General features: G+C 35.7%; 1 protein-coding gene across 2 annotated transcripts in view; it reads right to left on the bottom strand.

Moving 5' to 3' along the window:
* LSAMP (limbic system associated membrane protein) overlaps nucleotides 1–15,784 on the bottom strand; it is a 591,098-nt gene that overhangs the window by 265,079 nt on the left and 310,235 nt on the right. For both annotated transcript variants that reach the window (XM_019734849.2, XM_019734850.2), the window contains exon 2: nucleotides 9,697–9,929. In XM_019734849.2, the coding sequence (XP_019590408.1) occupies nucleotides 9,697–9,929 (233 nt within the window). The remainder of the gene's footprint in view (nucleotides 1–9,696; nucleotides 9,930–15,784) is intronic.

Raw genomic sequence — 15,784 nt, 5'->3', positions numbered from 1 at the left:
ACAGATTATTGTCAATGGTATATGAATAGATTTTAACCAGTCAACAGGACCTCGTGAAACATCACTAAGTGAAGCTTTGCCATATAAACTCACTGTTACTGGTACCACCAATGACCTGGATAGATTCTCTTTAGTCTCAAGTTTTTTGTATCAATAATGTCTATTAATAATTCTGAGTTTGGAGCAGGAACAAGTTTCAAGGTCTAGATCTCATATCATAGTTTTGAGGGTGTCTGAATTTTATTTCAGCTTTTACACTGGTTGGCAATGTCTACATGCCAACAATACTGAAACTAGGGAAGTTTATAAACACAGGGAAGAGGTTTGAATGCTAGGCAGCCACTCTAATGTCTATTATAATAGTATTTCTTCTTTTGAAATGAATTCAATGTCCTCAGTCTTTATTCTAGGCATTTAGGGTATTTTGCATAATTTTCTTTAAAAATAATTCTGTGACCACCACTTTATATAAAAATCTGTATTTGCATTTCAGAGGATTTTGGTCAAATAACACAAATATATTTTAAAACTTGGATAGACATCCCCATATCACCCTAGCAAAGTTTCCACTAATTTACACTCTCAACAGAGAGATATAAAAGTGTTAGTTTCCTGCTGACTTGCCAATTCAGGCTAGCCACATTTTGTTAACCCTTTCCCAGTATTACTGGTTTAGCAAATAACAATGTATTGCTGTTTTACTTTGTATTTTCTTGAGTGTTAGTGAGGTTTTAATAGCTTCCCATATATTTGCTATGTCCATGAATCCTTTTGTAAATTGGCAATATGCCCTTTGACAAATTTTAGTTATATTTTCTGTACTGATTTTTTTTCTCTGTTTATTGATCTTTTCCATTGCACTGACTAGAACCTCCAGAATAAAGTTAAATAATAATAATAAAAAAAACAGATTGTTGGTATTCTTGCCTTATTCCTGTTTGCCATATTACTACTGTTGAAATTACACAGATTTTTTTTTTATGTTAACAAAGATATCCTCTATATTTAGATCATTAAATTTCTGATTAATTTAGAAAATCAAGAACAGAGGTTGACTGATTTATATCATATGTATTTTTGTTGGCTATTGGGATTATCTCATGATTTTTCTCCTTTGAACTTTTTGATGTAATTTATTTTACTCCTATATTTATAATGGAATATGTTTTTAAGAATTCTGTTTGATTATGCTATATTTAGTACAATTTTAGGAGATTTTATTCACTAGTGCTTAACCCTAATACTTAAGTATTAAGTATTATTGTACTTTTTTATTTTCATTTTGAAATAATTTCAGATTTACAGAAAAATTGCAAGAATAATCCAAAAAACTCCCATATACTTTTTACCCAGAGATTCCATTCTGTCAATTGTCCCCAAAATGCCTTTTCTAGCACATGGTTCAATGTAATATTACATATTACACCCAGTTATCAAGTCTCCTAATCTTCAATCTAGGGCGGTTCCTCTGTGTCTCCTGACTTTCATGACCTTGACATTTATGAAAGTTAATAGGTCAGTCATTCTAAAGAATGTCCTCCTGTTGCAGTGTGTCCAATATCTTCTTAAGATTAGACTCAGATTTTCATAGTCATAGCACAGAAGTGATGATGTATTCTGCTCATTGCAGCCTATCATTTGGCACATGATGCCAATTTGCCCCATTACTTGCAGTGTTAACTGAATGGTGTCAGTTAGATTTCTGTACTTTTTTTCCTTTTTCCCCCTTTGTACTTAATAAATAGTTTGTGGGGGAGCTACTTTGAGATTATGTAAAAATCTTACTCCTTATTTCACTTTTATCAACTAGTTTTAGAATCCACTGATGCCTCTTGCCTAAACTAATTATTTCTGCAATGGTTGCCAAATGATAATTTTCAAATTCCATCATGCCTTCTATATTTATTAGTTGGCATTTTATGATGAGAGAGTTTTATTCTCTTTATTTAATAAGTGTTGCATAAATTATATCAGTCTTATACTATATTGCTTTTATATATTTCGATACCCAACTTGTCCCAGAATTGGCCAGTGGAAGTCCCTTTCGAGCTGGTTTCTATGTACTTTTGGCATGCCTTATTTTTCTTTGAGGACTGTCTTACTTTCTGACAAAACAGGTGCTCCAAACTCATATTGTTCGTTCCTTGCTCCAGTCCTGGAACCATCTATATCTCCAAGCAATGTTTACTCCTTTGATATTTTAAAATGAACATCTGGATGCTTGTTGCTACTAAGATGTAAGTATTCCAAGGCTCTCTCAATGGGCAAAGCTAGAAAACACACACACACATTTATATATAAAAATATACAACATATATATATATATATATATATATATATATATATATATATATATATATATATTTCTATCTACCTTCTATTAAAACTCATGAATAAACATAGTAACTCCAATTGCAACCAATGCCATAGGGTTCATTTTAGCTTTCCCCCTTTCCATATTTCTCCAACAGTGAGAAACTGGTTGTTATTATTTTCAATATATTGACTAACTTTCTCAATTCTCTTGGATGACCCACTATGACTGTTTCCCCACTCAGATGGCCTTACTGTATGAGCCCTGTGCCCTGTAGTGGTCACACCCAACTCAGAAACCCTCGTTGGGTAGGCCCTCACACAGGTTGGGCTGCTTTTCCACTACACTCCAGCGAACTTAATAGCTTTATGACTAAAAAGAAGGAAAGGGGCCTTATTATATTGTGTATACTCTGTCACTGAGGCAAACCTTGACAAATTTTAAAGACAATCCAAATCAGCCCATTGTCCAAAACTATATGTTACCTATTTATAACAAAATGATAACAATTAAAGTACCTATATATTGAAAAATAAAGATATATATGACATAGTTTTGACTTTTAAATATATGAATTCATAAGTTGCCTTTAATATTTTTAAGAGTACATGGTTTTATTTTGTTTTTGTTTTTGGTAATGTATAGAAAACATAAATGCTACATACGATGACAATGTATGGTGGCTTATATACTATTTTAAAATATTTGAAAGGGTAGATATCCTTATCTTTAAGATAAAAATCTCTGTGTAAAAACTGACACATCTGTTAGTAGGCACATACGCTATTATGTAAATGTAAACAAAAATAACTATGGCGCAGACTGGCTGTAGCTAAACTGTTTAGCAGATGCAGATTCAACATGGAATAAATCCCTACCTCCAAATTCTTCCAAATCACTGTCAAAATTCTGACCACAAGGTATTCAAATCCATATTGGTGTAATGATTCAAGGTTGGAATACGACTGAACATTCATTAGCCTGTATCTTCAAGTTGCCTTCTTCCTTTCAGGGAGACTAGGTTTCTACACTGAGCAAACTCTGGATGCTAAAATAATTTTGTTTCTCTTCCCTTATTCTTTCTCATCTTCAGGAAGAGCAATGCGTGTTCAGGTAGAAAAAAGATGGATGTAAATACTTGATTTATTTTAACTAAAAGATGGACTGCATATACATATGGAAACCTTGGAGACAGTAATTAATTATGGGTGGATGAGCTTGATTTAGACAAAACTTGAAGTTCTTTCTACAGGGGGAACATCAAATGAAAATTGCATGAGGTGTTATTCCAAAATATTTTAGCCCCTAAGTTTCACTTCTTTAGTTGTCTGATTGCGGATGTGGATAGTGATGTCTTTAAAGTCTGAACCTGACCTACTAACAGCTAATCAAGGAGCTATTGTCTGAAAAATTAAGCTGAAGAGCAGGAAAATTGGTAGACTTCAGCATGTAAAATCCAAATGAGAATTAAAGTTAATCATTAAGATTCTCAAGAATCAACAGAATTACCCCTCAGATCAAATCTAAGTAAAGAAGATCTTAAATTATTTATTTTATTAGAATGCTTTAAAAATGTGAAGAGCTCCAGGCTAAGTTCAATTAGAACACAGTAGCAAACCTTCTGTATGAAAGTTTGTAGACGATGTTAAGTTATTGGAAAAATAATCAATGCAACCTGATGTTAATGAAGGAAGGAACAAAGAAGGATGTAAGGGAAGGCAGAATGAAAGAAGTAGTGAAAGAAGAGAAAAAGAGACATAAAAACTAAGAGAGATTTAAAAAAATTTCCTATTTAGAGTCTGGGTAACCGATTTGGCCAGAATTAGAAATGTTTAACAGGATTATAAAATGCTTCTAAGAACGTAAGTGTTAGAAACCATAAATCTGAGAGTAGTATGCATGAAAATAAAATGACGTTTGTGTTTCCTAACTTTGACTTTTCAATTATTAAATTAAAAGGAAATCTACAGACATTACAATTTGAAGTCAATATGGATATTATGTAAGCCAATATGAGATATAGGAAATGGGGCTTTTTAAGTATGTGGATTTGAAAATGAGACCAAACATGTTCGTTCTTATAAGGAGTCCCACTTTAACATTTTTTTCCATAATTGACTTAATTGAGGTAATTAGGCAATAAATTTCTTTACAAGTAATAGAGAGATTCTCACAATCTATGTATGTGATTTGAGTCATAGTGATGAGAAAAATTTCTGAAATTCTATTTAGTGTTATAGTGAAATTTAAATATTAACTTAGAAATACATTGCTGCTTCTTAAAAATTATCTCCAATTTTAATATATGCAAATCAGACCATTTCTAAAACAATGCTAACCAAATCAGAGTAACATAAAAAGAGAGCAGAAGACTCAACATGGAAATGACCACTCTAGTATGGGTGCCAGACTCAAGAATAATGTAATAAACAAATTGAAAATATGACAAATGCTGTAAGGTATGGTGAATGAGATACATAAATATAAGTTCACATCTTTAAAATATGGTCATGTCAGGATTTCCTTTGACTTCACATAAATATGGAGTTTCTTAAAGTTAAGTTAAAAAAAATTCTCATTTTAGGAACCCCTATTTCCAGGGCTCAAGAACATGAAATTAATCTTTGTTTTTGATGAGTATGCAGGTTTATTTTATTTCATTTTTCTATGACAAGGTTCTAGTATGTGTTCCACAGAGTTTTAGATATAATGTGAAACTGTCATACAGGAAAACGAGCAGGAAGGCAGTAGCAAAACCCTCACATTGATTGCTTAGCTCTCTAGAACAGTAGTTCTTGGTTTTACACATGTATTGAATCACCTGCAGGGCACAATGTATTTGCAAATTATGGCCACATCCCCAGACAGTCTGATTTAATTGATCTGGGAGTCACTCTCAAGAATCTGCATTTTGACAAGTATTGTAAACGCAAATGCTGACTTGTTGCAGGTTATGTAAAGATCACATACAGAGAAACATTGCCTTAACACAAGTGTCTCCATCCAGGGCACGATCAGAAAAACCAGGAAATCATAGGAGGGTACCCTTTGGAATAGAAACTGTCATCATTAATGGGAATGATGCCAGAGTAATCTGTTTATTTTATTGATGTTAAGGGTGATGTTTTCGTAATCTTTGATCTCAGAAGCTGTAAAGCAGATGGTATGGGAACCAAAATATCTTGCTTTAGAAATGGGTCCCACAATTTATTAAGTATCTCAAGTATATGTTTATGTTTGAAAAGCTTTGGAGGCCATCAATGCAACATTTATTACTACTAATCACAAGTGAATCCCAAGGTCACTATTGATTTGCATATTTGCTGATGCAAAACTTTCACCTGTGTCCCTCATAAGGAAGGCGTGTGAAGATGTCATTTAGCTAAAGATTGACTTTAGCAAACCATGCAGCATATTTATTTCCACACAGGCTATTTTGTGTGTAAAAGCCTTCATGAACTGATTTAAAAAACTTGCTTTCTTTGTGAAAAATAATTACCAAAATAAGAGAAAATGTTGGAGATGTGGAAAAGTCACTAACATGGTGAGGATATATATAAGAGGACAGAGGATGTACTAGGAGGTACAAACACTTAAAAATGTATAAAGACTTTTGAAGTCTAGAGCAATTTTTCATGTCTCAATTATTTTTTTTTTCAACTTTGGTACTTGAAAATGGACAATTTGGAAAGAGAGATTTTCTTTCCATGGGACTAGGCTAGGTAAGCAGACTTGGAAGCCCTAAGACGTTCCTATGAAAGTTAAGGTCTTTGTCAATCTATGTGTTCTCTGTCTCATGTCCAACAAGATTCATTTTAGAAGGATTTGGGGGTGTAGCGCTATCTGAAATTGAATGAAATTATGCAGGATTACTTCCCTGGATGTTCTTAGGGTACACAGCTCTTTTAAAGCACTGGCTCTCAAAGTGTGGTCCCTGCACCAGTAGCATTGGCATCACCTGGAACTTGTTAGAAATGCAAATTCTCAAGCCCCACCCCAAAACTATTTAATTGGAAATTATTGGAGAGGTCCCACCAATCTAAGGTATAACACCTATGCATTGCTGATGTGTGCTGCATGTTCTCCTCAAACATCCTTATTCCATGTAGCTAAGAACTTAAAAGTGATGCTGGTCTAAGAAGCCATTTAGAATCCTAAAGAAGAAAGCTAAAGACTGGATGCTAAAGAAAAGGAAAACTAAAGAAAATGGACTGGAGGGACCCCCCTTCCCCCCCCCCCCCCCCATAAAAGCTGAAAGAGCCTACAGCAAGGGTAATGGCTATTAGCTTCTGGGCAGCATTCCCTGGGCAACAGTGAGCTTTATGAGAGATACTGTAGCAGCAGCAGCAGCAGCAGCAGCAGAAATAGCATCATAGTGGTCCAGCATCACCATTATCATCATCATCATCATCACCACCACCACCATCTATTGGCTGAGAACACATGATCCCCAGAAACTGGGCTAGGGGCTTACATACATCATCTAATTTAGTCCTTACAATAAATTTAGAGGATGTAAATTTTTAACTTTACCTTCATTTTACATACGACAAAACTAAGCCTTAGAGAAATTAAGTGGTTTACCCCTAACTTGATTTAAGTAGCAAGAAGGAAAACCGAGATTTCAAATCAGGCAGTATAAATGCAAAGCCCACCCTTGACCTGCTATTCTTTAGTGATATCTCATAGCATCTTTGAGCAAAGGGTGGCCTCAACATTGGGCAAGGAAAAATAATACAGTATTTATTTAATGACTAGTTAAGTTAGATTTGCAGAAACCATGGAGGGCGAGAAAGGCAGAACTTGGAAAACTGAAAAGATCTTTATATTCTAAAGGAAGGTGCTGTGGGATTGGAGGAAACAAGGATGCCAGCCATATCTAGAAGCAGAAACTCTGAAGTGGTGGAAACATGTCGAGTTGCAGCATGGAGTAGGAAGCAGTGTAAACAAACCACATAAAGAGATGGAACCCCTTGACAAAATCACAAAGTCAAATGTCCTAAGGGAAAATGGCTCAGCCATCTGGTGCTAAAGATCAAATGCCAACATCCATATAATTGTCAAAAAAAATCCCCCTTCATGATTCAGGCTCAAAGGAGATAATCCTTTCTTCATCTCCCTTACAAGTACAGGCTGTGTTGCTCACTTTTCTTTCAAAGAAATATGGTTAAGATGAAAATTCAGTAATATCTTGAATTGAACAGATACAGGTTGGAAACCTTGTCCTCAGCCAACAGGGAGCCTTGACTGAGCTCCTAATTGTCTCTGAGCTTTAAGCTTTTGCATATTTATAACAATATTATGAACACCTACTTAATAATAATATCGGAATTAAATGAGACAAGGAATAAATGGTACCTGGCACTTAGTAGGTTCCTCTCCATCCCTTAATATTGAGTTAAATTTAGCAACTTAATATTACACTGAATTTAAATTAATTACACTTTTGCTAATATGGTCTGGAGGTGGGCACAGTACACGCTAACATAGTTCTAGCTCTAACTCTCTAGGGATGGTCATGGGCATAGCTAAAAACTACACACGTGAATAAGAAAAAAAGGGGAAGGACATTGTGCATTTGGCACAAACAGCTCAGACTTAAATATAAATGTGGTAGTTCTTAAAGTCATAACAAAAATTTTCCATTCCAGTAGAAAGTGCTTCACATTTGATTCCAGGTTGGCTTGGCTTCAAACTACTCCCTGAATTGTCTGTGTGATTTTGAGCCGGTAACCAAAATTTAATGAACTTCTATTTCCTCATCTAGAAACTAAGGAATATAATACTTAGATTGTCCAATTTTACTCAGTATAGGGCAATACATGATTTCTAGTGTGGTCTCTAGTGGCTTTCCAATAACATTAAAGACTGTAAATGTACGGAATGTTTTGTAGCAATTTCATAATATAATTTGGAGCTAGTAATTAGATAAAATCTGTTCTAAAGGACCTTAAGTAGACTGGTTATCCCCTCTCTCTGCTATTGAATGAGGTAGAACTTTTGTTTTGAGAGGTAGGGGTGTGTGTGTGTGTGTGTATGTGTGTGTGTGCACATGCGCGTGCACTCTTATGTTTTGAAGGAGCTGGTAAACTAAGTCATTTACATATTTACAATTCTCTAGTTATGTTTAAACATTTAAATGAGATGCCTAGGATCCAAGCCCTGGTGCCTCTTGTTATTAGAGCTCAAGTACTCTCTACTAAACTAAAAGGAAAGCATTCTATGCTTTGACTATGATAAGAAACGTTGCAAGTAAGTAGACGCCTTTTACAAGCAATAAAATGAAGGTGTCAGCCGTTGCAAATGGAGCAAGATGGAGGTCACATGACTAAACCACCCTTGCACCAGGCAGTCTCTGATGTATTTTACTCCAGTTTCAATCTATTAATCAGAGTAGTTGGAAGAGCAATAATTTAAACACTGCAATCATCAATTCCATAACACATTAATAGAAGCTACAGTCAAACTTTGCCACACCAGTGACTGCAATGGAATCTTGACAGGAGCCGGAGGGCCATGCCTAATTTGCATTAAATTTACATAAAACTGTAAATCAAGAACACAGGAACACAGCCCTGATATTTGTTAGTGCTTGGATCTTTCTTGTTAGATGGATTTAAACTGCTGTGGTTTGACTTCGCTTGCAATAAAATTGTGCAGCTGATCAGCTTTGTTCTCATTCTGCAATTATGTGGAAAGGGACCCAAGAGAGCTATAGGTTGGGGGCATGTGGATGCCATTTAGGGTTTTCATCCTATAAAACCATGACTCAGATGTGCCCTTGGAAACCCCAATCTAGAAGCAGATTGTCTCCAATGACTTTGCAGATACTGGATTTGCTCACAAATTACTTGCCATTAGCAGGAGACACAAAGTAAATAGAAAGCTGGTCAGCTGAGAGGATGTCAAGGCCTCTGGAAATTTTCATTTTTCCAAACAACATTTACTATCATAAAAATAGATAATTAGTGACATTCTTTAGGGTGAGGACATCTGAAAATCAAACCTTCAGCAAAGTGTCCAGTACTTAAAGGAGTGATAAAGTGGACTCCACATGGTCCCAAGCAGTCTATATGTTCTTGTGTTCCTGTGTCAATTTATTCCAACAGAGGTGGCCTTTGCTGTGTGTTTTCACTCAGAACTAGGAGAAAACATTCTTACCAAAGGGACTGGCACACAGTGGCAAGATTCATCTCTCTCTATTCTCTTTAGTCCTCTCATTTTAGGTCTGTTCTTTTAGAGAGAAGACAGACACTTAAGTGCCATAACGTACTTGGAACTGTTGTTTTCCTCAGATGGGATTATGCGGGTATTTCACACATGATGTTTATTCTCTGCCTTCCACGCCTCCTTTACCACCCCCCTACCTCCCCTTTTCTTACCTTGCACGATCAAGTAAACTTGGGAAGTCTTGGGCTCATGCTGTGTCTGAACTGAGCAAGTATAGGAACCCTCATCATAGACATCCACCTTCTGGATTCGCAGGCTGTATTCCAGAGAATGGCGTTTCTCCAGCTCAACCCGGGGGTCCAGAGACCACTTGTCATGGCCAGCAAAAATGATGCCAGAGCGGTTCAACCAGGCCACCTTCGAGTTCTTGTCCTCTACGACACACCTAGCAGAGCAGAATGACAACATCAGTCTTAGCCATACCTGCATTCGCATTCATTCTCCACATGATCGGACACAACTCAAGACCAGTCAAGAAAAAGAATTACATTTAGGATGAACCACTGCCATGCTATTCCTTGGAGTCTTAAGTCTCAGCACTATCTGTCCTTACCATCCAATGGGTGGACGTCATTATATTAGATTCAATTCAGCAATAAACAATCTGAGTATGAGTAATGCAGGCAAATAAAGTTAAATAATATAATAACAAATCCCACTGGATTATTTTCTAGGAAAAGGTCATTTACACAGAACTTCATCTGTTTAAGGAACTTTGAGAATTAGATGATTGAGAATGTAGCACATTGACTCAGTTTTGAATTGTACTTAAATATGTCCTAAAGTCTTGTGTGATGGTATATTCGAGTTTTGACTCACCGCTGTGGAATTAGACTAGATTTCAATGTTTGCTTCTGATCTATATGAGTTTGTAACTCTCAGGAGTGAAAACTGTGTGAGCTGGTCCACAGTTCACACAGTGGGTAGGTGTTGTATCAAGGCAATCAAAGCTGGTATCACCTTGCCTAAGTCTGGTTCCAGCTTTTGAGGGCAGCAATCGTCTGCTGGCGAGAGACAGCCTGCTACATTCTGGCCACATTAGAATGAATTCAATCTTTTTTTTTTAATTAAAGTTTATTGCGGTGACAGTTAGTAAAGTTACATAGATTTCAGGTGTACAACTCTATAATGCATCATCTATATATCACATTGTGTGTTTACCACCCAGAGTCAGTTCTCCTTCCATCACCATATATTTGATCCCCTTTACTTTCATCTACCACCCCTTGCCCCCCTTACCCTCTGGTAACCACTAAACTATTGTCTGTGTCACTAAGTTTTTGTTTCTTCGTTTGTCTTGTTCCTTTGTTGTTTTCAGTTTTATATACCACATATCAGTGACATAATATGGTTCTCAACTTTTTCTGTCTGACCTATTTCGCTTAGTGTAATAATCTCAAGATCCATCCATGTTGTCACAAATGGCACTATTTCATCTTTTCTTATGGCAGAATAGTATTCCATTGTGTATATATAACAGAATGAATTCAGTCTTTTATGGGAGATGAATAAACCAATTTTGTAGTTCCGATTCCAAGGAAGGTGAAGGAAAAATATTCATTTGAATGACTACTTATTATAGAAACCTGAAAGAGTCTCTTCCTGAAACTTGAAAGGAAGGGGTAAAGAACACAGATTAGTGGAGAAGGAGTAAAAACTTTATGATGAGTATGGCTTTCTTCAATTCTACTATATCAAGAATCTGGAAATGAAAAGATCAAGCAAAAACACCAAGCATAAAACTTCTCTCTGTATCACTTTGGCAAGATTTATGTCTGCCCCACAGGAAGACTGTCCCAGACTCTGTTCACAGCTGCAGAGCCAGCTGCTCAACACTGTGGGCCATGAGGGATGGACAGAAGGAGCCAGGAGAATGACAGAAAAACAGTTAAAACACCATGTTCCCTTGTATTTTCCAAACCGAGTCAATTGCAGGTTTCCTCTCAGGTCAAAACAGCCAGGCATAGAAACTCCACACCCAAGTATGGACAGGAAATTGATGTCTTATCCACAGGCTGTCCACCGGAGGGAATACAGAGGCCAATTCGTACCTCTCATAAGAAGGAGAAAAGCTGAGTCTTTTAAAAATTCCTTACCTATGGTACAGAAGCCGTCTTAGCCCATTAGTTTTTGGTGAATTATATATTTTACTTAGCATAATAATTTTATTTAATTTTTGGGGGTGCCATGCTATGCAGCTCTTTCTTTTCTTCTCCACCTTTTTATTTTCATAAATACAGATAAAGGTATCATTTAGTATCTTCAATCACTCAATATGTGTTTTTCTGTCATACAGATATTTATATGCATTTGATAATTTAGAACCTCTCCATGAGGGAGTGCAAAGCTAACATCATGGATGCTCGCTGCTTCTCTGCAGACTCCATTCTACTTTCCCTGTTCGATTCTGTTGTGACATCATTTCTCTGTCCTTGGTGATGGTGTGGCATTTCTCAGTTTAGAATCATTTATGAATTAATAGGCTGTTCATTGCCATCTAGATCATAAATGAAGTTGTTGATGTAGATTCACTCACTGTGTTTTTCTTTTCTACTGAGAAAAATGGAAATGTACCTCTACAAATGGATTTTAAATCTTCTATCACATTTCTCCTCACACTTTTCTCATCTACACAGCTCAACACAGCAGCACGCAGATATGCCACATCAGATATGTACGCTGAGTGCTGTTTAGCCCAGCATATGGCCCTAATATGTTCATTTTGAAAAAATACTACATATTTTACACAAAAATGACCTATGAAATAAAGACAGATTTTGACTTATTCATTAAGGTACCTCCTAAAACTAATCTGGTGTAAAACAGTCAATGTCTGTCATGTGAACTAACAGTGTCACACATGTAGACACAAACCATATGGTTACCTGTATACCAGCCCCCACTCTACCCCTAGTCCCAAGCTCTATAGCAACCACAAATGAATTCAGTAAATTTCCTTATCAGCACAAGGTAGAGTTTCTAAATCATGTCTTTAGGGTCCTTTCGATACTTTAGCAATTTTTGTCAATGGAAAAGTTAAAATTACCACACAGATCATTATTGCAAATTATTCTCTGAGAGGATTCAAATCTATTTTACCTAAAGAAGTAATTGACTGTTTCAGTGAAATTACCAGACACATAAAAAATGCATCTACTGAAATAACACATTATATGGAAATTTTGCTATGACAATCTACGTAACATCTTACTTTTACACTGTGTTTCACCCATTATTTATTTATTTTTAATTTATCTTTTACGTACAAATAAGTGAAAGGTGTATTAGACTCAAATACATACCTATACATTCACACTTTTTACTAATTCAGTATAGTTAGTTAACTCCAAGCACCAGAGCACAATGTAGTATTTTTTAAAAGGAAACTACTCCTCCAGATACTTAAGCATTCTTTTTTATGTAGCCAATCGTTCCAAAGTGAATGCACTGACTCTATAAAACTAGAAAATCATTTTTCTACAATGTGACTAAAACTTTCATACTAAAAAATGAACAAAAGAATTACACAATTCCAGAACTAATTAATTTGGAAATCTTGACTTAAGGTGGCAACTATTTTAAACCATAAGAAGTGCACATAAGAAAAAAAATACAGTAAAAGTCAAAGTAATAGTCTTAGTGTGTAGAACTTCTGTTTGTTAAATGAAAATAACCATTCACACAGGGTAGTCACCTAATGCCTAGCTATTTGGAAATGAGGAGATGATGATAAAATGCAGACCCAGATTCCCAGCATGCACTGACTGGCCAGTAAGCATCATAAGTGTGCATCTAGGATGTAAGTTGGTTTAACCGTGCATTAGGCATGCCTGTATAGTAAATGAGAATTCTCCTGCTGTGCCATTATTATATAATAATAAGTTATTCCCCACTCAGAATGCTACTTCCATACCAGACAATCTAGTACAAAATTGGATACCTAAGATCTTTAGCTCCAAAATCAGTCTTGGCTAAATCAGAAAAAGTTTGAAGATACGTGTGCATATTTTAAAAATCTGTGTTATGTGTTGTTTGGATTTAATAGAATGCTTCCTCCAGGAGCTCAAGATGTTGCAAATCATTCCAGGATTTAAAAAGAATGGAGCCCTAAAGAAAGTGGGGTGTTGTTGCCAAGAGGAGAGGGACAGAGAATGTCCTTCCCCTTTAGGTGGGATTTTTTGTCAGGCAGCTGAAGACATGGGATATAATACAGAGTGGTACCTTGTCAGGACATCTTCTCTCATTAGTATCCCATCCTTTTACTTAGCTCCTTCTTATGACCTTATTATAATCCACATTGCTTTAGAGTTATTTCCGCTACTTTCCTCATAAGCTTATTTATGACAGTGACCCTCCTGGAGTTCCCCTATGGCACCCTGATGGGGACTAGCAGCATAAACTCACCATGCACACAGTAGGTACTAACTGAAACATGGAATAAATCAACTGCATTTAACTTAGCAAATTGCTATTAGGTCAATTACAAAATATTTGTTAATTATCCTATAGGTACAGAATGGATGGGTAACTATTTTAATTTTTCTTAAGAAATGATTAAAATGATCAGATGCAAAGGGAAAATTTAAAGAGAATTATTGCATGTGGTATTAACATGAAAGCAAAAGAGAAAAAAAAATGTGCTGAGTGATTCCACTATGATAAAAGATCCCTGGGAATTAAATAATCTATGTTGTATGTGAAAAACAGCAAAAAGAAGCATAAATCACTAGATAATCATTTAGTGGGTTGCTCATTTTAACCATAAACCCTAAAATATCAGGTGGGTTACTTACCTTAACTATGAACACTTGATTTTTAAAAAATCAGTTTTTAAAAAAATAACGGAAAGGCAAGCAAACAAATTTCTATCTTTCCTGTTCAGTATATCTGAATCCATAAAACTGTCACAAAAAATCAATGCACCCATAAAAATCCCAAGTATTCAATCTTTGCAAACATTTTACAACATGTATAGTATGCACACTTATACAAACAAGTACTCTGACAATTCCTCTTACACTGCATAAGTCTGGGGACGATGCTTACAAAAAATGAATATAATTGGAGGTAGAAAAGAAATGCTAAATACGGTTGGTACCAACAGACTGCTTAATAGGATATTTATAGACAGTATATCCATGATGTAAGTGATACATATCTACCAGATAGTAAGTCTATTCAATTGCTACTAGACACATCTCTTCATTTTTAAACAAGCATTACTGGCTCTGAGAATGTACCAACTTAGCATTAGAATTTATCCAAACTTAAACTTTCTTCTATTTCTGAAGAGTACAATCTGGTATTTATTCATTGATAACAAATAATTAGATTTTATTTAGTCCCTCACCAGTTATCTATCTTCACACGTTTTTAATTTTAAGGACTGAGGGAAGTGGAACTGGGTGGATAAGAGAGATCTGACTCTGAAATTAAGAAAGAACAGTCAAATGAATGATTCTCAAGTGTGGGCAATGTGTGTTTCCAGAGAATATTTGACAATATATGGAGACATTTTTTGGTTGTAACAACTGGCGGGGGGTGGGGGATGGGGTTGATAATAGCATCCAGTAGGCAAAGTTCAGGGATGTTGCTAAATAAACATCCTATAATGTGAAAGACACCCCTCCCCACCTCCTTACAATGATGTATCCCATTTAAATGTTGACAGGGTCAAATTAAAAAAAAAAAAAAAATGAGTTAGACTTTAGTCTCTTGGTTTCTATATCCAGAAACATAGGGCAAACATCTACAGTGCCACGGTGTTTTTTCATAGGCATATGCTTCTTAATGTACAAAGCACTCATTTGCCACCAGCAATATAAAACAGAAAGCAACAAATGAACAAGAGAAACAAACCAAACACTCATAGACACAGATGACACTTTGGTGGTTATCAGAGGTGGGGGGCCGGGCAGAAGAGGTTAAACGGGGTCAAATATATGGTGACGGAGGAAACTTGACTTCAGGTGGTGAAGACACAGTACAATCAATATACAAATGATGTATTACAGAACTGTAAACTTGAAACCTACATAATCTCATTAACCAATGTCACCTCAATAAATTTAATAATTTTTTTTTTTTAAATCTCTGAATTATAAGTCAAGTTCATGTCAGAGACACTACAATAAAGACTAGTGATGCTCTGGTTGTAAGTTTATTTTTTCACATTTGTGATTCTCCCCCTTTTATAAGATGTGGCATAATTCAAGATGTAGCTAGAAAGGAATATTCAAG

The sequence above is a fragment of the Rhinolophus sinicus genome, linkage group LG01 (assembly GCF_036562045.2).
Source record: "Rhinolophus sinicus isolate RSC01 linkage group LG01, ASM3656204v1, whole genome shotgun sequence".
NCBI lineage: Eukaryota > Metazoa > Chordata > Mammalia > Chiroptera > Rhinolophidae > Rhinolophus > Rhinolophus sinicus.
Note: the sequence above shows the minus strand (reverse complement) of the source record. Positions and strands in the feature narration are given on the sequence as shown.